This window comes from Acipenser ruthenus, chromosome 8 (genome assembly GCF_902713425.1).
Source record: "Acipenser ruthenus chromosome 8, fAciRut3.2 maternal haplotype, whole genome shotgun sequence".
Taxonomy (NCBI): domain Eukaryota; kingdom Metazoa; phylum Chordata; class Actinopteri; order Acipenseriformes; family Acipenseridae; genus Acipenser; species Acipenser ruthenus.
Genome location: NC_081196.1, coordinates 64,326,822 through 64,353,908, shown reverse-complemented (window position 1 = coordinate 64,353,908; position 27,087 = coordinate 64,326,822). Strand labels below are relative to the sequence as shown.

Here is a 27,087-nt window from a genome sequence, read left to right as displayed (position 1 = left end):
CTGTGATGAAGAAAAAACACATCATTTGTTTGGTTTTTTTTGTTTTAAAATAGCAGGGCAATAATTAAATCAGGCGAGAAGCCAAAATAACCAATGCTGTTATTTCAGAAAGAGGTTAAAAACATAAAAACTGTTAAAAATGGTAACGTTTTGCATTTACAGCTACACTCCCTGTATTGCATTTTTATACTAACATTATCCCTGTGAGAGATTTCAACAGAGATGCCTCTGTTCTTAAAAACACCTGCTTACAGTTTAAAATGATAAACTTCAAACCAAATCTATCAGAACGCATGCCTCAGACCAGCACTTACACTGAACATTGATTTCGCCTCTTCTGGCAACGAAACATTATGAATTCGAATGGCAAAGTTGAAAGTGTTGGTCAGGTAGACTGCCCTTTCCACTGGGTCTGTGGGGCTGTCCCTGATGTGGAACAGCGTAGCAGTGTGGTCGAACCCCAGGTACCTAACGACACAGATATCAGCAATATGGGCATTACTGTGGCACTGCTTATTGCATATCATCCTAACACAGATATCAGCAATATGGGCATTACTGTGGCACTGCTTATTGCATATCATCCTAACGACACAGATATCAGCAGTATGGGCATTACTGTGGCACTGCTTATTGCACATCATCCTAACACAGATATCAGCAATATGGGCATTACTGTGGCACAAGAATAAGAATTGGCAGTTGACTCTGTGTTCTATTTCCACAGATTACAAATAGGTACTAGTTGGAAACAGAATAAATTTACATGTATGTATGTATGCACACACACTGTATGTATGTATGCACATACTGTATGTATGCACGTATGTATGCATACTGTATGTATGTACGCACACTGTGTGTATGTATGTATGTATGTATGTATGTATATGTATGTATGTATGTATGTATGTATGTATGTATGTATGTATGTATGTGTGTATATGTATGTATGCACATACTGTGTGTATGTATGTACAGTACTGTGCAAAAGTTTTAGGCATGTGTGAAAAAATGCTGTAAAGTAAGAATGCTTTCAAAAATAGACATGTTAATAGTTTATATTTATCAATTAACAAAATGCAAAGTGAGTGAACAGAAGAAAAATCTACATCAAATCAATATTTGGTGTGACCACCCTTTGCCTTCAAAACAGCATCAATTCTTCTAGGTACACTTGCACACAGTTTTTGAAGGAACTCGGCAGGTAGGTTGGCCCAAACATCTTGGAGAACTAACCACAGTTCATCTGTGGATTTAGGCAGCCTCACTTACTTCTCTCTCTTCATGTAATCCCGACTCGATGATGTTGAGATCAGGGCTCTGTGGGGGCCATACCATCACTTCCAGGACTCCTTGTTCTTCTTTACGCTGAAGATAGTTCTTAATGACTTTCGCTGTATGTTTGGGGTCGTTGTCATGCTGCAGAATAATTTTGGGGCCAATCAGATGCCTCCCTGATGGTATTGCATGATGGATAAGTATCTGCCTGTACTTCTCAGCATTGAGGAGACCATTAAATTCTGACCAAATCCCCAACTCCATTTGCAGAAATGCAGCCCCAAACTTGCAAGGAACCTCCACCATGCTTCACTGTTGCCTGCACACACTCATTCGTGTACCGCTCTCCAGCCCTTCGGCGAACAAACTGCCTTCTGCTACAGCCAAATATTTCAAATTTTGACTCAGCAGTCCAGAGCACCTGCTGCCATTTTTCTGCACCCCAGTTCCTGTGTTTTCTTGCATAGTTGAGTCGCTTGGCCTTGTTTCCACGTCAGAGGTATGGCTTTTTGGCCGCAAGTCTTCCATGAAGGCCACTTCTGACCAGACTTCTCCGGACAGTAGATGGGTGTACTAGGGTCCCACTGTTTTCTGCCAATTCTGAGCTGATGGCACTGCTGGACATCTTCCGATTGCGAAGGGAACTAAGCATGATGTGTCTTTCATCTGCTGCAGTAAGTTTCCTTGGCCGACCACTGCGTCTACGGTCCTCAACGTTGCCCGTTTCTTTGTGCTTCTTCAAAAGAGCTTGGACAGCACATCTGGAAACCCCTGTCTGCCTTGAAATTTCTGCCTGGGAGAAACCTTGCTGATGCAGTATAAATACCTTGTGTCTTGTTGCTGTGCTCAGTCTTGCCATGGTGTATGACACTTGACAGTAAACTGTCTTCAGCAACCTCACTTTGTTAGCTGAGTTTGGCTGTTCCTCACCCAGTTTTATTCCTCCTACACAGTTGTTTCTGTTTCAGTTAATGATTGTGTTTCAACCTACATATTGAATTGATGATCATTAGCACCTGTTTGGTATAATTGTTTAATCATACACCTGACTATATGCCTACAAAATCCCTGACTTTGTGCAAGTGTACCTAGAAGAATTGATGCTGTTTTGAAGGCAAAGGGTGGTCACACCAAATATGGATTTGATTTAGATTTTTCTTCTGTTCACTCACTTTGCATTTAGTTAATTGATAAATATAATCTATTAACATGTCTATTTGAAAGCATTCTTACTTACCAGCATTTTTTCACACCTGCCTAAAACTTTTGCACAGTACTGTATTTATGTACATACTGTGTGTATGTATTTAATCTGTCTGTCTGTCTGTCTGTATAAAATAGAAATAAAAACGCCCCACAGTGTATCAGAATGTACCAGTACTGCTGTGGACTACATTTTATCCACACGTTTTTATTGTGTTGCTTGTATTGTATTTGTCCTTTATTGTTTTCCAGGACCCCCGTGTAAATGAGGCCTTGGTCTCAACGTGCAAATCTCCTGCTTAAATAAACAAACAAATAAATGTTTTTGACATGAATGTGACAAAAGATTTACCAGACATGATGTATCTCTACGAACAATCACAAACACCTGCCACATCAAGAGATACAGGCAGATCAAACACCTGCCACATCAAGAGATGCAGGCAGATCAAACACCTGCCACATCAAGAGATACAGGCAGATCAAACACCTGCCACATCAAGAGATACAGGCAGATCAAACACCTGCCACATCAAGAGATACAGGCAGATCAAACACCTGCCACCTCAAGAGATGCAGGCAGATCAAACACCTGCCACCTCAAGAGATACAGGCAGATCAAACACCTGCCACATCAAGAGATACAGGCAGATCAAACACCTGCCACATCAAGAGATACAGGCAGACAAACACCTGCCACATCAAGAGATGCAGGCAGATCAAACACCTGCCACATCAAGAGATACAGGCAGATCAAACACCTGCCACATCAAGAGATACAGGCAGATCAAACACCTGCCACCTCAAGAGATACAGGCAGATCAAACATCTGCCACCTCAAGAGATACAGGCAGATCAAACACCTGCCACATCAAGAGATGCAGGCAGATCAAACACCTGCCACATCAAGAGATACAGGCAGATCAAACACCTGCCACCTCAAGAGATACAGGCAGATCAAACACCTGCCACATCAAGAGATGCAGGCAGATCAAACACCTGCCACATCAAGAGATACAGGCAGATCAAACACCTGCCACATCAAGAGATACAGGCAGATCAAACACCTGCCACATCAAGAGATGCAGGCAGATCAAACACCTGCCACCTCAAGAGATACAGGCAGATCAAACACCTGCCACATCAAGAGATGCAGGCAGATCAAACACCTGCCACATCAAGAGATGCAGGCAGATCAAACACCTGCCACATCAAGAGATGCAGGCAGATCAAACACCTGCCACATCAAGAGATACAGGCAGATCAAACACCTGCCACATCTAGAGATACAGGCAGATCAAACACCTGCCACATCAAGAGATACAGGCAGATCAAACACCTGCCACATCAAGAGATACAGGCAGATCAAACACCTGCCACATCAAGAGATGCAGGCAGATCAAACACCTGCCACCTCAAGAGATGCAGGCAGATCAAACACCTGCCACATCAAGAGATACAGGCAGATCAAACACCTGCCACATCAAGAGATACAGGCAGATCAAACACCTGCCACATCAAGAGATGCAGGCAGATCAAACACCTGCCACATCAAGAGATGCAGGCAGATCAAACACCTGCCACATCTAGAGATACAGGCAGATCAAACACCTGCCACATCAAGAGATGCAGGCAGATCAAACACCTGCCACCTCAAGAGATACAGGCAGATCAAACACCTGCCACATCTAGAGATACAGGCAGATCAAACACCTGCCACATCTAGAGATACAGGCAGATCAAACACCTGCCACATCAAGAGATACAGGCAGATCAAACACCTGCCACATCAAGAGATACAGGCAGATCAAACACCTGCCACATCAAGAGATACAGGCAGATCAAACACCTGCCACCTCAAGAGATACAGGCAGATCAAACACCTGCCACATCTAGAGATACAGGCAGATCAAACACCTGCCACATCTAGAGATACAGGCAGATCAAACACCTGCCACATCAAGAGATACAGGCAGATCAAACACAGATTTTCCTCTCCTTCCCCACCTCTGACTCCACCATCTCCTCCCGTATCTCTACCTGTCTGTCTGCTATTTCCTCCTGGATGCACTTGCATCACCTCAAACTCAACCTCTCTAAATCTGACCTCCTTTTCTTTCCCTCCTCCTCCTCCCCCTACTCTGATCTCTCTATCTCTGTTCCTCTGGAATCTACCACACTCTCTCCCTCTTCCTCCGCTAAGAACCTCAGAGTCACCCTGGACCCCTGCCTCTCTTATTCCCAGCACATCTCCACTCTGGCACGCACTTGCCGATTCTTCCTGAGCAACATCCGAAGAATCCGACCCTTCCTCACCAACTACGCCACCCAGCTCCTGGTCCAGGTCTTGGTACTCTCCAGCCTAGACTACTGCAACTCCCTCCTGGCTGGCCTCCCTGCGTCCGCCACCCGTCCGCTCCAGCTCATCCAGAACTCCGCTGCCCGCTTGGTGTTCTCTCTGCCTCACTTCTCCCATGCAACTCCACTACTCCGCTCACTCCACTGGCTCCCGATCACCGCTCGCATCCAGTTCAAGACTCTTGTACTAGCCTACAGACACCTTGACCAGACTGCACCCAGCTACCTCCAGACCCTCATCTCTCCCTACACCCCCACTCGACCTCTCCGCTCCGCCTGCACTAGAAGACTGGCTCTACCTCCTCTATGCTCCCCAGCCTCCAGAGCCCGCTCCTTCTCCACCCTCGCTCCGCAGTGGTGGAATGACCTTCCCACAGATGTCAGGACTGCCCAGTCCCTGACCACATTCCGGCGCCTCCTTAAGACTCACCTCTTCAGACAGCACCTGTAGAACTCCTCTGTTTTTCCCCTGGGCCACTATCACCCTTCCTTAAATGCGCTTTACTTGCTCTTATCTGCCCCCTAGTTTACTGCATTTAATCCTGTACTTCAGAGTACTGTAATCTGCAAAGTGTTTCATCTGTAGTATTTTGTATTTAATCATATCCTGATGCAACTATCACTGACACTGTTATCTGCTGTATTATTGAATTGTATTTTGTCACACTTGTACTTGCTTGAACCAAAGTCATTGTATTTATCTTGCTCTTAATTGTATTATTACTTGTACTGTGATACTTGAAATGTATTTGCTTATGATTGTAAGTCGCCCTGGATAAGGGCGTCTGCTAAGAAATAAATAAATAATAATAATAATAATAATAATAATAATAATAATAATAATAATAATAATAATAATAAGGTACACAGAACAGCACAGTTGGGATTTGCATACTAAAATATATACTTACCCTTCTAAAACGTCAGCTTGGTATGGAATTTCAAGTTTTGAGTAACTTTTCTCTTTTGCTTTAACTGTTATTTTTCCAGAAAACTGGGCCGATCTTTTTGCTTTTGAAGCTGCAAAACAAACAGAAGGAATCTTCGTGAATCCGTACGAGAGCTGAACCACATCTGCTGTCTCAATTCATTTTATTATTCCTGGCTTACTCTCAAAAAGAACAAAAACATACCAAGATGGATCTATGTCTTCAAAGCCTGCATGTAGGTATCCTATAACAGTGTGCTTCATATAACACACTGCATGTGCTTGTGAGTGTGCTTCATATAACACACTGCATGTGTTTGTGGCTCAACACTTCAAAGATTGCAAATGCTGACCTGGTGTCAGACAAACAATATTTATATTTGAAATCTTACCAATTATAGCCAGTTACAGATTATTCTTTTGTGAATAAATTAGGTAAAACAAAAGAACCCTGACAAAGCCATGAGAAGTTTATTTTTCAGATTGTGAACGAGACACATTTCAGACTTCAGAAAACAATAGAGCATGACTTCCCATCAAAACAATAGAGCATGACTTCCCATCAAAACAATAGAGCATGACTTCCCATCAAAACAATACAGCATGACTTCCCATCAAAACAATACAGCATGACTTCCCATCAAAACAATAGAGCATGACTTCCCATCAAAACAATAGAGCATGACTTCCCATCAAAACAATAGAGCATGACTTCCCATCAAAACAATAGAGCATGACTTCCCATCAAAACAATAGAGCATGACTTCCCATCAAAACAATAGAGCATGACTTACCATCAAAACTAATACTTGCAACTTTGGTATATTTACTTTCGCCTGCTTTTAATGTTATTGGCTTAAAGTCTATTGTAATAGCTTCATTTGATGGTGTTGGTCTGACACTCTGCAAAACCAGAAACATCAAATCAGTTTTCAATAATGGACAAGAAAAAAAAAACAGAAGAAACAACAACAAGAACAACAAGAACACCACCAACAAGAACAACAACAACAACAACAAGAACAACAAGAACACCACCACCACCACCACATGTCTTTTTAACACCAGCTACTTACTGTTATTGGTACATCTTTTGTTCCTGAATTGAGTAGATGTAGATTTAAGACTTTAGGTTGATCTGTAACAAAACAAACAAACAAACAAACAAACAAACAACAACAAAAAAAAATCGGTATTACAAACTTGTAAAACAATGTAAAAACTAAACTAAACTAAATAAGGATACTTTACCTTGTGATCTCAATGTACCAAAGTCTAACATTTCTATAGAAGAATAAATTCCAGGCTCTGGAACAAATGAAAATGTGATATTTTAGTGCTTCTCATTAATCAAATACATACAGGAATGCTTTTAATACATCACTTAAGAAATACATTGGGAGTAAAACTGAAACTTTCACACCACCTCATTACCTCACGCACACACACACTGCAGCGTGAATATCTGAATGCAGCCCTACCTGTGCTCACCTCCAGCTGCTCATTCAGTGTGAATATCTGAATGCAGCCCTACCTGTGCTCACCTCCAGCTGCTCATTCAGTGTGAATATTTGAATGCAGCCCTACCTGTGCTCACCTCCAGCTGCTCATTCAGTGTGAATATTTGAATGCAGCCCTACCTGTTGTCACCTCCACCTCCACCGGCAGTATGATGAACTCTGCATCATCCGAGGCGTTGGTTTTGATTCGAATGAAGGCTGTGTGATTATCAGCGTCTCGTGATGAGAAGCTGGCCCTCATTACACCCTTTGTTTCGAATGGTGGAATTTCCTGTATTGCATTTAAAAGAAAGAGACAGAATTGCCTTGGCCTGCGTGAAAACACGTTTCGAACCGAGCGCTGAGCTGCTGCACATGTGAACCAATAGAGTTTACATTGCAGGGATGGCAATGAGACTCCCACTGCATAGCAGTGTGATCCATTGCTGGTTTCACTACGAGTTCAATAAGACACACCCAAACTTGTTATCTATACACTGGGGCTAATCAAACTCCAATAAAACCTGGAATGGGTGAAACTCCTATGCAATAAATTTTTTTGACCTATTGTTTATCAATTGTACCCCCCTTTTTTCTACACAATTTGAATGTTACCTCATCATGGCAACCGACTTAGCGGACACTGAAGATCAGCTGTCAAACAAGAGGTTATCAAGTCCAGCCAGAAAGTCTCTGCCTGCACGCACCAGGCTGACCACTAGGGGGTGCTGAAGTGCTACTGTTTGCCCACACCATCTCCCAGCCCAACTCCCAGGAAGGTAAAAGCCAGTGCAGTGCTTCCTGTGGGCTCTCATTTTAATACGTTAATAGAAACTTGTATGTGGAAACATAATTAACTGGAAATGTAAGCCTGACTTCCATTTAAACATTTGCGATAATTGTTCTTTATATTCTTTGGGAACATCCTCCTCAAATACAGCCTCTTTACCATAATTTTTTAAAACTTTTTTGCAATGTGAAATCGCCAAGAACATACAAAAACACAAACACACACACACAGTATGCACAGACATGTATAACCGATTCACAGTGCTGCACAGTAATGAAAAAGAGTGGACACACACACACACACACACACACACACACAGTCATGTATAACAGATTCACAGTGCTGCACAGTAATGAAAGAGAGTGGACACACACCCATAATCTCCTGGTGCCCCCCTGCTGGCCTGTCGGTAGTTCTAGATGCAGATCACCCCCACTCGAGTACATTTCTACCACCTGAGAGAGAACAAAGCAGGAAACGCACTCTTCATATTTAGCACATTACCAGAGAGATGATCAGAACCAGAAACACACACACAGGCATCCCCAGATTCTGAAACTCTCAGAGAAATAACGACTGCAACGGGACGTGTGGGTCGCATGGCAGCGAATAATGCAGTCCTGCCATTCAGTAAAGAGTGAGGGAATAATGCAGTCCTGCCATTCAGTATGTAAAGAGTGAGGGAATAATGCAGTCCTGCCATTCAGTATGTAAAGAGTGAGGGAATAATGCAGTCCTGCCATTCAGTAAAGAGTGAGGGAATAATGCAGTCCTGCCATTCAGTATGTAAAGAGTGAGGGAATAATGCAGTCCTGTCATTCAGTATGTAAAGAGTGAGGGAATAATGCAGTCCTGCCATTCAGTAAAGAGTGAGGGAATAATGCAGTCCTGCCATTCAGTATGTAAAGAGTGAGGGAATAATGCAGTCCTGTCATTCAGTATGTAAAGAGTGAGGGAATAATGCAGTCCTGCCATTCAGTATGTAAAGAGTGGCCCGGGTTACATCAGGCATCACAACCTGGAGATGTTCTTGCCACTTTTCAACACAACTAGATAAAGATCCACACGGTCGTCTCACTAGATGAACCGTGCCAGGGATCATGGTTTTGTGTACTCTGTTTTTATTTTGCACTCTGTGTGAGTGAAACACGCTTCACTGTGCTGAGATACCGTGCAGCACATGGAATCATCTTCATTACACCTGTCACCACAATTACTGTGATGTCTGACAAGCATCAAGCAAAAACAGCACTTCAAAACATCCCAAAATGCCCTAAAACGTAATCAAAACAAACCTTCCCAATATCATTTGAACTTACGCTTATTGGAAAGCAGGCATTTTGCCAAGAAAGAATTGCAGTGTGTGTTTGACAATTATTATTTGCATGTTATTTGAACACATTTTGGATGGGATAGGACAACTTCAGAATCACTGAGGAAAATCAGCACCTCCCCATCCCCCTGTTAATCTTACCTGCAATGGTTCACTGTGTGGGTTGTGAATGTTTATTAAAGGGGAAAAACTGCTATTTACAGGAACCCTTGCCCCAATGAAGGGTCGCAATCTGTAAGGGTTAGGTATCCCAACACCAAACACCTGAGGAGCGGGGAAACAAAAAAAGACAGGCGACTGAGAAACCGCTCGCAGTGAAGATCAAGTACTTACGGGCCACTTCAATGCAGCTCTTACCTGGTATGTAAACACTCCATGGTGGGACGTGTTAATAAATAAAGTATTTTCTACATTCCCAACGACTCGGGCGAGAAATACCACGTCGAAAGACGTGTTTCCTCCTGGTGGAATAATCTGTCAGAGAAAAGATGAAATGCTTAAAAAGCTAAATCAGTTAATACTTAAGATCAGTGTGTACTTTTCTGAAACATGCAGTAAACCCATCATTAAAACAGATTAACTTGGCTTTATTCAAGTCAAACACTCCAAATGAACCACATTAAACACAGAGAGGAGGCAGCCTTACAACAGGACCTCACAGCGTTTGTGTTACGAGATCAACAGAAAGGTTAAGTGCTGTTCAGAACACACTGAAGCTGCTGTATTGTGCTGCACGAGACAGCTGATTGCATTCTGGTTACAAGTCAGTACCTTCTGCATGCAGCTGTGTGACATGTTTAATAATACCATCTCAAACAAGGAGCTGCACAGTGCTAGGAAAGGGGTTTAACACCATCTCAAAACAGGGAGCTGCACGGTGCTTATGAAAGGGGTTTAATACCATCTCAAAACAAGGAGCTGCACAGTGCTAGGAAAGGGGTTTAATACCATCTCAAAACAAGGAGCTGCACAGTGCTAGGAAAGGGGTTCAATACCATCTCAAACAAGGAGCTGCACAGTGCTAGGAAAGGGGTTTAATACCATCTCAAACAAGGAGCTGCACAGTGCTAGGAAAGGGGTTTAATACCATCTCAAACAAGGAGCTGCACGGTGCTAGGAAAGGGGTTTAATACCATCTCAAAACAAGGAGCTGCACGGTGCTAGGAAAGGGGTTTAATACCATCTCAAAACAAGGAGCTGCACAGTGCTAGGAAAGGGGTTTAATACCATCTCAAAACAAGGAGCTGCACAGTGCTAGGAAAGGGGTTTAATACCATCTCAAACAGGGATCTGCACAGTGCTAGGAAAGGGGTTTAATCAATACCATCTCAAACAGGGATCTGCACAGTGCTAGGAAAGGGGTTTAATACCATCTCAAACAGGGAGCTGCACAGTGCTTAGGGGTTTCAAATTGATGCTAATTTGAAGGCTGCTGTGTAAGGGAGAGAGATGTTTGGACATTATTATTAAAATCTAACAGCTTAGTTCACACCGTCTCCAGTTACTGACCTACAGCAGAGGTATAATCTGCACTAACCCACTAAAAACAGGGGCCTCCTGAGAGCTTGGGACAGCCCTTGATGAATGGTAAAAGACAGGTGCACTGCAATGCAATTTATTACACATCACATGACTACTCATGCTGCTAACCCTATACCCAACTCTCCACTGAATTCCAAGAACTCTATACACGCAATAGTTATTTGGCAATACTTTGAAAGGTAATTAAGCAAAAAATAAACCACTCATGTTCAATTAGGAATTCACATATATTTCTGGGGCACAGACATCATAGGTTGCAATGATGTGTGAATATTATATTTCTAATTTTTTACATTTTAACAGGGATTGCATCGACGCAACATGAAACAAATGAAAGCTACAGAAACAGCCCGGTCCCACACTGTTCTACAGAAACAGCCCGGTCCAGAAAGAGCCCGGTCCCACACTGTTCTACAGAAACAGCCTGGTCCAGAAAGAGCCCGGTCCCACACTGTTCTACAGAAACAGCCCAGTCCCGCACTGTTCTACAGAAACAGCCTGGTCCAGAAAGAGCCCGGTCCCACACTGTTCTACAGAAACAGCCTGGTCCAGAAAGAGCCCGGTCCCACACTGTTCTACAGAAACAGCCCAGTCCCACACTGTTCTACAGAAACAGCCTGGTCCAGAAAGAGCCCGGTCCCACACTGTTCTACAGAAAGAGCCCGGTCCCACACTGTTCTACAGAAACAGCCCGGTCCAGAAAGAGCCCGGTCCCACACTGTTCTACAGAAAGAGCCCGGTCCCACACTGTTCTACAGTATTCTTTTCTTATTTATTGAAGCAAGGTGTTGACAAAGCTTAAATAAATAAACACACACATGACACAAGCAAACAAAAAGCAAACTTACCCTATTCTGAAAAAAAGATGCATGAAAGTGCGATGTTGTTGCTGATATTGATACTAAAATAATAGTTTCTTCTGAACTTGGATTGTGCAAGTAAACTTTTTCCATTTTTGGCATCCCAACCGGCCTACAAAAAAAAAAAAAGGGGGATAAAAAGAAGAGATGCGTGTCAACACTCAATTAGACAGATACGGGACCCCCTCACAAATCAAGCCACTGCTTACATTCCTGGTTCAGGACTGCAAAGCTACCTTCAGTATGAAGGCCACCCCTGTATTCATTATAGGCTCTGATCAGCAATCACAAACAAACTAAACCTCTCCAATGGGAAAAGCAAGCTGTAAAAATGACCCTCTGAAAATGTGTATTAGACGTTGATTAAACATATTAGAAACCAGTAACTGAGATAAACTGTTTGCACAGGGAAAAAACACGCTACAATACGAAACATCTTAGTAAAAGTATTTCAACGTTTTACTAAGACTTAGTATAAGGCAGGGATGGAAATAAGACTCCAGGTTTTACTACGAACGTGATTAGCCCCAGTGTACAGAGAACAAGCCCAGGTGTGTTCTATTAAACCGCATAGTAAAACCAGGAATGGATCAAACTGCTGTGGAATGGGGGTCTTATTTCCATCCCTGAAAGGCCAGCAGCCTCTTAGGGCAACATTTCAAATCATTCAAAATACAATACTAGAGAATAAATAAAATACTTAAATAATAAAACCGAATCACACAACTCAGACTCTCTACAAGTCAAGCATATTGCACTGCTATTTAACTGGGACCTGTTACTGCAGCACATGCATATTGCACCGCTATTTAACTGGGACCTGTTACTGCAGCACATGCATATTGCACCGCTATTTAACTGGGACCTGTTACTGCAGCACATGCATATTGCACTGCTATTTAACTGGGACCTGTTACTGCAGCACATGTATATTGCACTGCTATTTAACTGGGACCTGTTACTGCAGCACATGCATTCTTTTCACATCTGCATGGGGGTTGAAAAAGTGTTAGAATCTCTGTGAAACAGAATCACGAGATCCCCCTTTACTGCAGGATTAATCCCTTCCACTCTATAATTTGCAGTTTAACTCTCTTTATCTTTAGTAACCAAGAGCACGTGTCAAGTGTTTTTATTTAGAGGTGATGTACAAGTACGTACTTCACTCCTTCACACGGGGTGTGCCATAGCCTCACTACAGCAACTCTATCAACAGATCAGTGCAAAAATGATAGTGAGTGACCTGTAACAAACCAAGCCAACACTCTGTTTGCAACCAAAGCAAAACTACTTTAAAGGTGTGGGGGGGAGGGGGGGGGGTATTGTAAAGACAGCCAGCGTAGATGGTTTACAGTACAAGTTTAAATGACTGCAGAATGCAAATATTACAGCCTTTAGGGAACAAATAAAAAGGCTCCTAAAATGCTCTATTTTGCATTTTAAATGCCAGCGAAGATCAGGTCTTCCCTGACACTGATCAATGTCTATTCAGAGCACCAGAAAGCAATCTGCCGCGACATCCCTTTGATGGATCTGAACCAGTTCCCAGAGGAACATCTCTGCACAGTATTAACACCAGCATGCAGAAGTCAACTCCCAATCAATACTGTGCACAGACTGGAGCTATTACACCTCCCAATCAATACTGTGCACAGACTGGAGCTATTACACCTCCCAATCAATACTGTGCACAGACTGGAGCTATTACACCTCCCAATCAATACTGTGCACAGACTGGAGCTATTACACCTCCCAATCAATACTGTGCACAGACTGGAGCTATTACACCTCCCAATCAATACTGTGCACAGACTGGAGCTATTACACCTCCCAATCAATACTGTGCACAGACTGGAGCTATTACACCTCCCAATCAATACTGTGCACAGACTGGAGCTATTACACCTCCCAATCAATACTGTGCACAGACTGGAGCTATTACAACTCCATCAATACTGTACACAGACTGGAGCTATTACACCTCCCAATCAATACTGTGCACAGACTGGAGCTATTACACCTCCCAATCAATACTGTGCACAGACTGGAGCTATTACACCTCCCAATCAATACTGTGCACAGACTGGAGCTATTACACCTCCCAATCAATACTGTGCACAGACTGGAGCTATTACACCTCCCAATCAATACTGTGCACAGACTGGAGCTATTACACCTCCCAATCAATACTGTGCACAGACTGGAGCTATTACACCTCCCAATCAATACTGTGCACAGACTGGAGCTATTACACCTCCCAATCAATACTGTGCACAGACTGGAGCTATTACACCTCCCAATCAATACTGTGCACAGACTGGAGCTATTACACCTCCCAATCAATACTGTGCACAGACTGGAGCTATTACACCTCCCAATCAATACTGTGCACAGACTGGAGCTATTACACCTCCCAATCAATACTGTGCACAGACTGGAGCTATTACAACTCCATCAATACTGTACACAGACTGGAGCTATTACACCTCCCAATCAATACTGTGCACAGACTGGAGCTATTACACCTCCCAATCAATACTGTGCACAGACTGGAGCTATTACACCTCCCAATCAATACTGTGCACAGACTGGAGCTATTACACCTCCCAATCAATACTGTGCACAGACTGGAGCTATTACACCTCCCAATCAATACTGTGCACAGACTGGAGCTATTACACCTCCATCAATACTGTACACAGACTGGAGCTATTACACCTCCCAATCAATACTGTGCACAGACTGGAGCTATTACACCTCCCAATCAATACTGTGCACAGACTGGAGCTATTACACCTCCCAATCAATACTGTGCACAGACTGGAGCTATTACACCTCCCAATCAATACTGTGCACAGCATGGAGCTATTACACCTCCCAATCAATACTGTGCACAGACTGGAGCTATTACACCTCCCAATCAATACTGTGCACAGACTGGAGCTATTACACCTCCCAATCAATACTGTGCACAGACTGGAGCTATTACACCTCCCAATCAATACTGTGCACAGACTGGAGCTATTACACCTCCCAATCAATACTGTGCACAGACTGGAGCTATTACACCTCCCAATCAATACTGTGCACAGACTGGAGCTATTACACCTCCCAATCAATACTGTGCACAGACTGGAGCTATTACACCTCCCAATCAATACTGTGCACAGACTGGAGCTATTACACCTCCCAATCAATACTGTGCACAGACTGGAGCTATTACACCTCCCAATCAATACTGTGCACAGACTGGAGCTATTACACCTCCCAATCAATACTGTGCACAGACTGGAGCTATTACACCTCCCAATCAATACTGTGCACAGACTGGAGCTATTACACCTCCCAATCAATACTGTGCACAGACTGGAGCTATTACACCTCCCAATCAATACTGTGCACAGGCGGATTACCTCACAGGGCAGAGCTGTGTGCATCAGGAACAGCCTCCTGTTTTCTAATGGGGATCAGTGGATATCTAATGGAGTGTGAAGCTGGATCTCAAGACATTTAAACTAATCAGTACCAGATCACCAAGAGAATTGGTTTATTTATGTGTTTATTGTACATGTTGCTCAAACAGATTAGTCCGCACATTATGCATTTATAACAAGGCTGCTGTTCTCTCATTGCGCTGACAGGGGGAAAACAAAGTCTCTAAACTCCTCTCTGGATTTCTAAATAACAAACAATTTCACTGCACCAAGAAAGGGATTGCTGCTACAGTACAGGGATGCCCCTTACAAATGATTAGTTATTTTTATGAAAATAGGCTATATAGTGTATTTTTTTATTCATGTTTGAAATGTTGCGTGAAATGTGCTGATGTTTGCTTTTTCACCCGTACAGGATGTCATTTCTTTACGATACGGAGGCTTGTGCAATTCCCTGGATCAGGGTTTTCCACCTCCCCCTCCCGAAGGAAGATCTCTGCCTCTGTACAGCACAGTCCCAGCACACGGACAGTTCAGGACCCTGGAAATCCGTTTGCACATAGACCAGCGCAGGATGCATTTTATTATACTGTGTTTCACTATGGTGTAGTGTGGGTTTGTCGTGTGTCTCGCCATGGTGTAGCGTAGGGGTGTCGTGTGTCTCGCCATGGTGTAGCGTAGGGGTGTCGTGTGTCTCGCCATGGTGTAGCGTAGGGGTGTCGTGTGTCTCGCCATGGTGTAGCGTAGGGGGGTTGTGTGTCTCAATATGGTGTAGTGTACGGTTGTCGTGTGTTTCACTATGGTGTAGTGTGGGGTTGTCTTGTCGTGTGTCTCACTATGATGTAGTGTAGGGTTGTCTTGTGTTTCACTATGATGTAGTGTAGGGTTGTCGTGTGTCTCACTATGATGTAGTGTAGGGTTGTCTTGTGTCTCACTTTGGTGTAGTGTAGGGTTGTCTTGTGTCTCACTATGGTGAAGTGTACGGTTGTCGTGTGTCTCACTCTGGCGTAGTGTGGGGTTGTCTTGTCGTGTGTTTCACTATGGTGTAGTGTAGGGGTTGTCTTGTGTGTCTCACTATGGTGTAGTGTAGGGTTGTCGTGTGTGTCACTATGGTGTAGTGTGGGTTTGTCGTGTGTTTCTCCATGGTGTAGTGTGGGGTTGTCTTGTGTCTCACTATGGTGTAGTGTAGGGTTGTCGTGTGTCTCACTAAGGTGTAGTGTAGGGTTGTCGTGTGTTTCACTATGGTGTAGTGTAGGGTTGTCGTGTGTTTCACTATGGTGTAGTGTAGGGTTGTCGTGTGTTTCACTATGGTGTAGTGTAGGGTTGTCGTGTGTTTCACTATGGTGTAGTGTAGGGTTGTCGTGTGTTTCACTATGGTGTAGTGTGGGGTTGTCGTGTGTTTCACTATGGTGTAGTGTGGGGTTATCGTGTGTTTCACTATGGTGTAGTGTAGGGTTGTCGTGTGTTTCACTATGGTGTAGTGTAGGGTTGTCGTGTGTTTCACTACGGTGTAGTGTAGGGTTGTCTTGTGTCTCACTATGGTGTAGTGTGGGTTTGTCGTGTGTTTCACTATGGTGTAGTGTAGGGTTGTCGTGTGTTTCACTATGGTGTAGTGTAGGGTTGTCGTGTGTTTCACTATGGTGTAGTGTAGGGTTGTCTTGTGTCTCACTATGGTGTAGTATGGGTTTGTCGTGTGTTTCACTATGGTGTAGTGTAGGGTTGTCTTGTGTCTCACTATGGTGTAGTGTAGGGTTGTCGTGTGTTTCACTATGGTGTAGTGTAGGGTTGTCTTGTGTCTCACTACGGTGTAGTGTAGGGGTTGTCTTGTGTCTCACTATGGTGTAGTGTAGGGTTGTCGTGTGTTTCACTATGGTGTAGAGTGGGGTTGTCTTGTGTCTCACTATGGTGTAGTGTAGGGTTGTTGCAGTCATCTTACCATGTGGATGGTTGACAGGACTGATAGAGAGCACCTGTTCTTTCTCTGAACTGCATTTACAGAAGCAGCAGTTGCAGGCGTTCAAGCTCTCCACTGTTTGACTTGTGCTCACATTTTAACAAACCAAAACTAAAAAACAGAAGATGCAAGTTTAGCAACCAATCGCTGACATGCTTTTAAACCTTGCGAAACCCAATTCAAAAGGTTTTGGTTGTAGTTTTAGTAACTGACTGCATCAGGAATGTAGTGGCATTGCTCAGGGTATGAACCAGTTGAGGATGTTGTTCTCGTTTTACTTGGGAAGTAGAAGACATGTCTGCAAAACTAAATGTAATCCTGAGTTTCAAACCTACTGACTCTTCAATCTGAGCACTGAAGAAGAACTACAGTGGCTCCCACTGGACCCACAATGCCACTGCACGAGCACTTGTGTTCTCATTATCAGGTGGACCACAAACACATCTTATTTATAGCTCCCGATTACAGTGTTATAATGAGGGACAGCTGGAATACAGAAAGGCACACAGTGTATTGGATGTAGAAGTGAAACTGAGTGACTGAAATTGAATCTCTCTGCGTGGTTTATGCAAGCGTGAACAACTACTGACCCGGAGTGAATGTATCGCCATGTCCACACTACATACACCACAACCAGAGAAGCGCTGATCAAACCAGAGCGAAAGAAACTAAAAGAAGCGGTGTCGCACAAGAACACTGAACACCAACACAAACAAGTCTCTAGTCTCTGTAAGTCGCCTTGGATAAAGGCATCTCCTAAATAAACTAATCTGAATAATAATAATAATAATAATAATAATAATAATAATAATAATAATAATATAGCTTTAGCTCTTATATGCAACGTTCAGTTCCCCTTCAGTACCCCGTGTTTTGCTTGATCTGTTTGAAGCTTCAGTTCCCCTTCAGTACCCCGTGTTTTGCTTGATCTATTTGAAGCTTCAGTTCCCCTTCAGTACCCCGTGTTTTGCTTGATCTATTTGAAGCTTCAGTTCCCCTTCAGTACCCCGTGTTTTGCTTGATCTGTTTGAAGCGTTGAGGCTTCAGTTCCCCTTCAGTACCCCGTGTTTTGCTTGATCTGTTTGAAGCGTTGAGGCTTCAGTTCCCCTTCAGTACCCCATGTTTTGCTTGATCTATTTGAAGCTTCAGTTCCCCTTCAGTACCCCGTGTTTTGCTTGATCTATTTGAAGCTTCAGTTCCCCTTCAGTACCCAGTGTTTTGCTTGATCTATTTGAAGCTTCAGTTCCCCTTCAGTACCCAGTGTTTTGCTTGATCTATTTGAAGCTTCGGTTCCCCTTCAGTACCCCGTGTTTTGCTTGATCTATTTGAAGCTTCAGTTCCCCTTCAGTACCCCGTGTTTTGATTGATCTATTTGAAGCTTCAGTTCCCCTTCAGTACCCCGTGTTTTGCTTGATCTATTTGAAGCTTCAGTTCCCCTTCAGTACCCAGTGTTTTGCTTGATCTATTTGAAGCTTCAGTTCCCCTTCAGTACCCCGTGTTTTGCTTGATCTGTTTGAAGCATTGAGGCTTCAGTTCCCCTTCAGTACCCCGTGTTTTGCTTGATCTGTTTGAAGCGTTGAGGCTTCAGTTCCCCTTCAGTACCCAGTGTTTTGCTTGATCTATTTGAAGCTTCAGTTCCCCTTCAGTACCCAGTGTTTTGCTTGATCTATTTGAAGCTTCGGTTCCCCTTCAGTACCCCGTGTTTTGCTTGATCTGTTTGAAGCGTTGAGGCTTCAGTTCCCCTTCAGTACCCCGTGTTTTGCTTGATCTATTTGAAGCTTCAGTTCCCCTTCAGTACCCCGTGTTTTGCTTGATCTATTTGAAGCTTCAGTTCCCCTTCAGTACCCAGTGTTTTGCTTGATCTATTTGAAGCTTCAGTTCCCCTTCAGTACCCCGTGTTTTGCTTGATCTATTTGAAGCTTCAGTTCCCCTTAAGTACCCAGTGTTTTGCTTGATCTATTTGAAGCTTCAGGTCCCCTTCAGTACCCCGTGTTTTGCTTGATCTGTTTAAAGCTTCAGTTCCCCTTCAGAACCCCGTGTTTTGCTTGATCTATTTGAGGCTTCAGTTCCCCTTCAGTACCCCGTGTTTTGCTTGATCTGTTTGAAGCGTTGAGGCACCTTGTGAATGCACTGTACCTTCATAAAGAAGGAACTGGTACAGGTCACAACTACAGTTTGCTTTAATTCTAAAAACTCTAACAGTGTATTAAAGAAGCAAGGCTACAGTATAACAGTATATACAGTGCCTTGCGAAAGTATTCGGCCCCCTTGAACTTTGCGACCTTTTGCCACATTTCAGGCTTCAAACATAAAGATATGAAACTGTAATTTTCAACAAGTGGGACACAATCATGAAGTGGAACGAAATTTATTGGATATTTCAAACTTTTTTAACAAATAAAAAACTGAAAAATTGGGCGTGCAAAATTATTCAGCCCCTTTACTTTCAGTGCAGCAAACTCTCTCCAGAAGTTCAGTGAGGATCTCTGAATGATCCAATGTTGACCTAAATGACTAATGATGATAAATAGAATCCACCTGTGTGTAATCAAGTCTCCGTATAAATGCACCTGCACTGTGATAGTCTCAGAGGTCCGTTTAAAGCGCAGAGAGCATCATGAAGAACAAGGAACACACCAGGCAGGTCCGAGATACTGTTGTGGAGAAGTTTAAAGCCGGATTTGGATACAAAAAGATTTCCCAAGCTTTAAACATCCCAAGGAGCACTGTGCAAGCGATAATATTGAAATGGAAGGAGTATCAGACCACTGCAAATCTACCAAGACCTGGCTGTCCATCTAAACTTTCAGCTCTACAAGGAGAAGACTGATCAGAGATGCAGCCAAGAGGCCCATGATCACTCTGGATGAACTGCAGAGATCTACAGCTGAGGTGGGAGACTCTGTCCATAGGACAACAATCAGTAGTATACTGCACAAATCTGGCCTTTATGGAAGAGTGGCAAGAAGAAAGCCATTTCTTAAAGATAGCCATAAAAAGTGTCGTTTACAGTTTGCCACAAGCCACCTGGGAGACACACCAAACATGTGGAAGAAGGTGCTCTGGTCAGATGAAACCAAAATCGAACTTTTTGGCAACAATGCAAAACGTTATGTTTGGCGTAAAAGCAACACAGCTCATCACCCTGAACACACCATCCCCACTGTCAAACATGGTGGTGGCAGCATCATGGTTTGGGCCTGCTTTTCTTCAGCAGGGACAGGGAAGATGGTTAAAATTGATGGGAAGATGGATGGAGCCAAATACAGGACCATTCTGGAAGAAAACCTGATGGAGTCTGCAAAAGACCTGAGACTGGGACGGAGATTTGTCTTCCAACAAGACAATGATCCAAAACATAAAGCAAAATCTACAATGGAATGGTTCACAAATAAACATATCCAGGTGTTAGAATGGCCAAGTCAAAGTCCAGACCTGAATCCAATCGAGAATCTGTGGAAAGAACTGAAAACTGCTGTTCACAAATGCTCTCCATCCAACCTCACTGAGCTCGAGCTGTTTTGCAAGGAGGAATGGACAAAAATTTCAGTCTCTCGATGTGCAAAACTGATAGAGACATACCCCAAGCGACTTACAGCTGTAATCGCAGCAAAAGGTGGCGCTACAAAGTATTAACTTAAGGGGGCTGAATAATTTTGCACGCCCAATTTTTCAGTTTTTTATTTGTTAAAAAAGTTTGAAATATCCAATAAATTTCGTTCCACTTCATGATTGTGTCCCACTTGTTGTTGATTCTTCACAAAAAATTACAGTTTCATATCTTTATGTTTGAAGCCTGAAATGTGGCAAAAGGTCGCAAAGTTCAAGGGGGCCGAATACTTTCGCAAGGCACTGTAAAGTGATATTTACTAATCATTAAAATATTACACACATTCAGAAAGGGTAATAAGTAAACGGATGTAAAATGAACCAAAGCGCCATCTCCTAAACAAGCACCCATAAACAGAGGCTGTTATTAAAAGTGTCATTTCAAATGCATTCCAATCATGCCACTGTGCTGGTAGATCTCGATCTCTCTCTCTCGATCTCTCTCGATCTCTCTCTCTCTCGATCTCTCTCTCTCTCTCGATCTCTCTCTCTCAATAAGTGTAGGATACATTTCCACTGTATCATGGCAAATGACATTTAATAGAGAAAAGCGTAAGGTACTGCACGCAGGCAATACAAATGTGCATTATAAATATCATATGGGAGATACTGAAATTGAAGAAGTAATCTATGAAAAGTACCTAGGAGTTTAGTGTGACTCAGAAATGTCGTCATCTAGACAATGTGGGGAAGCTACAAAAAGGGCCGACAAGATGCTCTGATATATTTTGAGAAGTGTTGAATTTAAATCAAGGGAAGTAATGTTAAAACTTTACAATGCATTAGTAAGACCTCATCTAGAATATTGTGTTCAGTTCTGGTCACCTCACTACAAAAAGGATATTGCTGCTCTAGAAAGAGTGCAAAGAAGAGCGACCAGAATTATTCCGGGTTTAAAAGGCATGTCATATGCAGACAGGCTTAAATAATTGAATCTATTCAGTCTTGAACAAAGAAGACTGCGCGGCAATCTGATTCAAGCATTCAAAATTCTAAAAGGTATTGACAATGTCGACCCATGGAACTTTTTCGACCTGAAAAAAGAAACAAGGACCAGGGGTCACAAATGGAGATTAGATAAAGGGGCATTCAGAGCAGAAAATAGGAGGCACTTTTTTGCACAGAGAATTGTGAGGGTCTGGAACCAACTCCCCAGTAATGTTGTTGAAGCTGACACCCTGGGATCCTTCAAGAAGCTGCTTGATGAGATTCTGGGATCAATAAGCTACTAACAACCAAACAAGCAAGATGGTCTGAATGGCCTCCTCTCGTTTGTAAACTTTCTTATGGTCTTATGTTTTTCCTGAAAGTTCTCTGGGAAACGAGACTAAAAAGCCATTAACAGCAGGTCTCTGTCCCTGACGTACATCAAATCATTTCATTATTTTAATTGCAGATTGGTAGACAATTGGTAGATATTTATTGGTCAAACTTGACAGTAAACACATTTTTACAAACTTTGATCCTGGCCTACATTGGAAACTGATCAAAATACTATGCATACAGTGTGTGTGTGTGTGTGTGTATATATGTATGTATGTATGTATATGTATATGTATATATATATATATATATATATATATATATATATATATATATATATATATATATATATATATACACACACACAGTACTGTGCAAAAGTTTTAGGCAGGTGTGAAAAAATGCTGTAAAGTAAGAATGCTTTCAAAAATAGACATGTTAATAGTTTATATTTATCAATTAACAAAATGCAAAGTGAGTGAACAGAAGAAAAATCTACATCAAATCAATATTTGGTGTGACCACCCTTTGCCTTCAAAACAGCATCAATTCTCCTAGGTACACTTGCACACAGTTTTTGAAGGAACTCGGCAGGTAGGTTGGCCCAAACATCTTGGAGAACTAACCACAGTTCTTCTGTGGATTTAGGCAGCCTCAGTTACTTCTCTCTCTTCATGTAATCCCAGACAGACTCGATGATGTTGAGATCAGGGCTCAACTCCATTTGCAGAAATGCAGCCCCAAACTTGCAAGGAACCTCCACCATGCTTCACTGTTGCCTGCACACACTCATTCGTGTACCGCTCTCCAGCCCTTCGGCAAACAAACTGCCTTCTGCTACAGCCAAATATTTCAAATTTTGACTCAGCAGTCCAGAGCACCTGCTGCCATTTTTCTGCACCCCAGTTCCTGTGTTTTCGTGCATAGTTGAGTCGCTTGGCCTTGTTTCCACGTCGGAGGTATGGCTTTTTGGCCGCAAGTCTTCCATGAAGGCCACTTCTGACCAGACTTCTCCGGACAGTAGATGGGTGTACCAGGGTCCCACTGTTTTCTGCCAATTCTGAGCTGATGGCACTGCTGGACATCTTCCGATTGCGAAGGGAACTAAGCATGATGTGTCTTTCATCTGCTGCAGTAAGTTTCCTTGGCCGACCACTGCGTCTACGGTCCTCAACGTTGCCCGTTTCTTTGTGCTTCTTCAAAAGAGCTTGGACAGCACATCTGGAAACCCCCGTCTGCCTTGAAATTTCTGCCTGGGAGAGACCTTGCTGATGCAATATAAATACCTTGTGTCTTGTTGCTGTGCTCAGTCTTACCATGGTGTATGACAGTAAACTGTCTTCAGCAACCTCACCTTGTTAGCTGAGTTTGGCTGTTCCTCACCCAGTTTTATTCCTCCTACACAGTTGTTTCTGTTTCAGTTAATGATTGTGTTTCAACATACATATTGAATTGATGATCATTAGCACCTGTTTGGTATAATTGTTTAATCATACACCTGACTATATTCCTACAAAATCCCTGACTTTGTGCAAGTGTACCTAGAAGAATTGATGCTGTTTTGAAGGCAAAGGGTGGTCACACCAAATATGGATTTGATTTAGATTTTTCTTCTGTTCACTCACTTTGCATTTAGTTAATTGATAAATATAATCTATTAACATGTCTATTTGAAAGCATTCTTACTTACCAGCATTTTTTCACACCTGCCTAAAACTTTTGCACAGTACTGTATATCTCACACACACACATACATTTAAATAATGTGTGATTTTGTATTCCCTCTAATGGTTTTACAGTTTGATTTTGCATTCCCTCTAATGGTTTTACAGTTTGATTTTGTATTCCCTCTAATGGTTTTACAGTTTGATTTTGCATTCCCTCTAATGGTTTTACAGTTTGATTTTGTATTCCCTCTAATGGGTTTTAAACACAAGGACACACTCTCAGAAGGAATGCAGGTCACACAGTTTCGTACTCACTGTTCATGGAAGTCCAACATCGGTGGCTCAAACCTGATTGGTCTGCAGTTCCCCCGGTGCAGGGATGCACTGCAAAACAAATGAAGGGTCTGTAACAACAGCACCAAACAGTACAGATATCTCCACACAGTGCACACCATTGGAAAGCATTGCATCTCACACATGTCTGCTAAACAAATGAGCTGCTGCCCCAAGCAGAGAGAGCACACTGCCAGGGGAGGAACCCACCAGACCTGCCTGGGCAGTACTGTCCAGGTGTCTCATTGCAGGAATTCAGAGATCCATTTAGTTCACTACAGTATGCAAAACAACGTGTGTGTGTGTGTGTGTGTGTCTCTCTCTCTCTCTCTCTCTCTCTCTCTCGCTCTCTCTCACACACATGCTGTAGGCAAAGAATGAATCAGACAGGGGCTGTGTGTGCGAGCTGAAGAAACTTCAACCACCTACACAAAAATAAACACATTGTCTTTGGGGGTTACAGTAGATTTATAGACATTTTCATATTTATGAAATCTTTATTGTCCGTTAAAAACCCAATCCATTCTTCTGTATACTGTAAGAAATGGTAAAGCACAGGGAATTTCACCCACTCGCACGAGTGTTTCCACAGGTAAAGGCATTGACAGCTTGATCTTCATGGTGCCCCTGCTCTTTATTTTGAATCTGTCACATGGAGGGAGTTCTCTGCATTTGCGCTTGGGTTAAAACAGCTGTACCTGGAAATGCTTCCTTATAGGTTTTAAAAAGGAGTCAATCCAATCCAATCCAATCCAATCCAATCCACTCCAATCCACTAGACACTCGTAACTCCAGGGCAGTGTGGTGCTCTGGATTGAAGCAGACCAGAAATAAAGGCTGAAGCTTTAGTTGTTTGTTGTTCTTTAGGAGTACGAGGTACTGAACAGGTCTTTACTGTAGCAGCTACACCGACTCCTTTTCATGGTCATGTTGTGCAGTTTCTCTATTTCTTTGTTCCTGTTGCACATGTTCCAGTCGATTGTGAAATCACATTGCTGATTAATAAAGAGATTGCTGGTTATACAGATGCATGCAGCTGTATCTATAGATAGACATAAGAGTAAGAGTATGTGTAATCAGACTCTACATAGACTCCCACCTAAACTTCATTCTATGATTGTGAGAATGAATGCAAACATACAGGGCTTTACTGTAACAGCTATACCACCTCTCCTCATGAAACACTCACAAGTCCAGTATTGCAAAGAAAATATTCACAGGTATTTCTTTACAGCACCAGGATATTGAGAGTATGAGCATTCTGAATAAACTTCAGCATGCCCTGGCAAACCATCCAAACAGCCACCTATCAGTTAGACAGCCACATGCTCCCATCAGTTAGACAGCCACATGCTCCCATCAGTTAGACAGCCACATGCTCCCATCAGTTAGACAGCCACATGCTCCCATCAGTTAGACAGCCACATGCTCCCATCAGTTCGACAGCCACATGCTCCCATCAGTTCGACAGCCACATGCTCCCATCAGTTCGACAGCCACATGCTCCCATCAGTTCGACAGCCACATGCTCCCATCAGTTCGACAGCCACATGCTCCCATCAGTTCGACAGCCACATGCTCCCATCAGTTCGACAGCCACATGCTCCCATCAGTTCGACAGCCACATGCTCCCATCAGTTCGACAGCCACATGCTCCCATCAGTTCGACAGCCACATGCTCCCATCAGTTCGACAGCCACATGCTCCCATCAGTTCGACAGCCACATGCTCCCATCAGTTAGACAGCCACATGCTCCCATCAGTTAGACAGCCACATGCTCCCATCAGTTAGACAGCCACATGCTCCCATCAGTTAGACAGCCACATGCTCCCATCAGTTAGACAGCCACATGCTCCCATCAGTTAGACAGCCACATGCTCCCATCAGTTAGACAGCCACATGCTCCCATCAGTTAGACAGCCACATGCTCCCATCAGTTAGACAGCCACATGCTCCCATCAGTTCGACAGCCACATGCTCCCATCAGTTAGACAGCCACATGCTCCCATCAGTTAGACAGCCACATGCTCCCATCAGTTACACAGCCAGCATAATAGCCTCACTTGTGACAGTAGATAAACAAACTGGAAACAACTTCACATCAACGCACCATATCATTGATGTGGTAAACTGACTTTCTGATCACCCAGTATTTCAAATCTCCTTGGTTTAGAAGTTTCATACAAAAAACATACAATAAGCTTAACATCATAGTTAGACATTATAAAAGTACTTCTTATTGGATATTATCAATCCACATAGAGAGTAGAGTCGACCGCAATAAAACCACTCGAGACTGACAAAACTGGATATTATCAATTCATATAGAGAGTATAGTCGACTGTAATAAAAGCATGAGACTGACGAAACTGGATATTATCAATCCATATAGAGAGTAGAGTCGACTGTAATAAAAGCACTCGGGACTGACGAATACATTGCTGTTCATCTGGCAGAACAGGAAACCATGTGAAGAGTAAACTAACAAACATTTTTCTGTTCTGTTATTTTGACAGTTGTAATTTTATTTAGTAAAATGACAGGTATTTATTACACAGCAAGGATGTGTTTTGCATACTTTAATTTTGAAACCAAAAAGCAGAGTCACCATTTCCTCCAGAGGAAATCTGCTCGATGTGAAGCAGAAGTGAAAGGAATGACTGGAGTCGTTAATGACTGCTACTGAGACACCTGAGAGCAAAACCACTTTCACCAGCCGCTCTCCTGCACCTCAAATCGTGAGCAAGACCACTTTCACCAGCCGCTCTCCTGCACCTCAAATCATGAGCAAGAGCACCAGCCACTCTCCTGCACCTCAAATCATGAGCAAGAGCACTTTCACCAGCCACTCTCCTGCACCTCAAATCATGAGCAAGACCACTTTCACCAGCCGCTCTCCTGCACCTTAAATCATGAGCAAGACCACTTTCACCAGCCGCTCTCCTGCACCTCAAATCACGAGCAAGAGCACCAGCCACTCTCCTGCACCTCAAATCACGAGCAAGACCACTTTCACCAGCCACTCTCCTGCA

The 27,087-nt window shown here is 43.0% G+C and overlaps 1 protein-coding gene across 1 annotated transcript in view; it reads right to left on the bottom strand.

The window, feature by feature from the left end:
• Positions 1 to 27,087, bottom strand: part of LOC117407106 (transmembrane protein 131) — a 95,575-nt gene that overhangs the window by 28,448 nt on the left and 40,040 nt on the right. The window contains exons 4-14 of the mRNA XM_059029494.1: positions 24,037 to 24,105; positions 11,783 to 11,906; positions 9,750 to 9,866; positions 9,534 to 9,656; positions 8,434 to 8,514; positions 7,411 to 7,561; positions 7,022 to 7,078; positions 6,847 to 6,908; positions 6,565 to 6,673; positions 5,754 to 5,862; positions 315 to 468 (exon numbers count right to left, since the gene is read on the bottom strand). Coding sequence (XP_058885477.1) covers positions 315 to 468; positions 5,754 to 5,862; positions 6,565 to 6,673; positions 6,847 to 6,908; positions 7,022 to 7,078; positions 7,411 to 7,561; positions 8,434 to 8,514; positions 9,534 to 9,656; positions 9,750 to 9,866; positions 11,783 to 11,906; positions 24,037 to 24,105 — 1,156 coding nt within the window. The remainder of the gene's footprint in view (positions 1 to 314; positions 469 to 5,753; positions 5,863 to 6,564; positions 6,674 to 6,846; positions 6,909 to 7,021; positions 7,079 to 7,410; positions 7,562 to 8,433; positions 8,515 to 9,533; positions 9,657 to 9,749; positions 9,867 to 11,782; positions 11,907 to 24,036; positions 24,106 to 27,087) is intronic.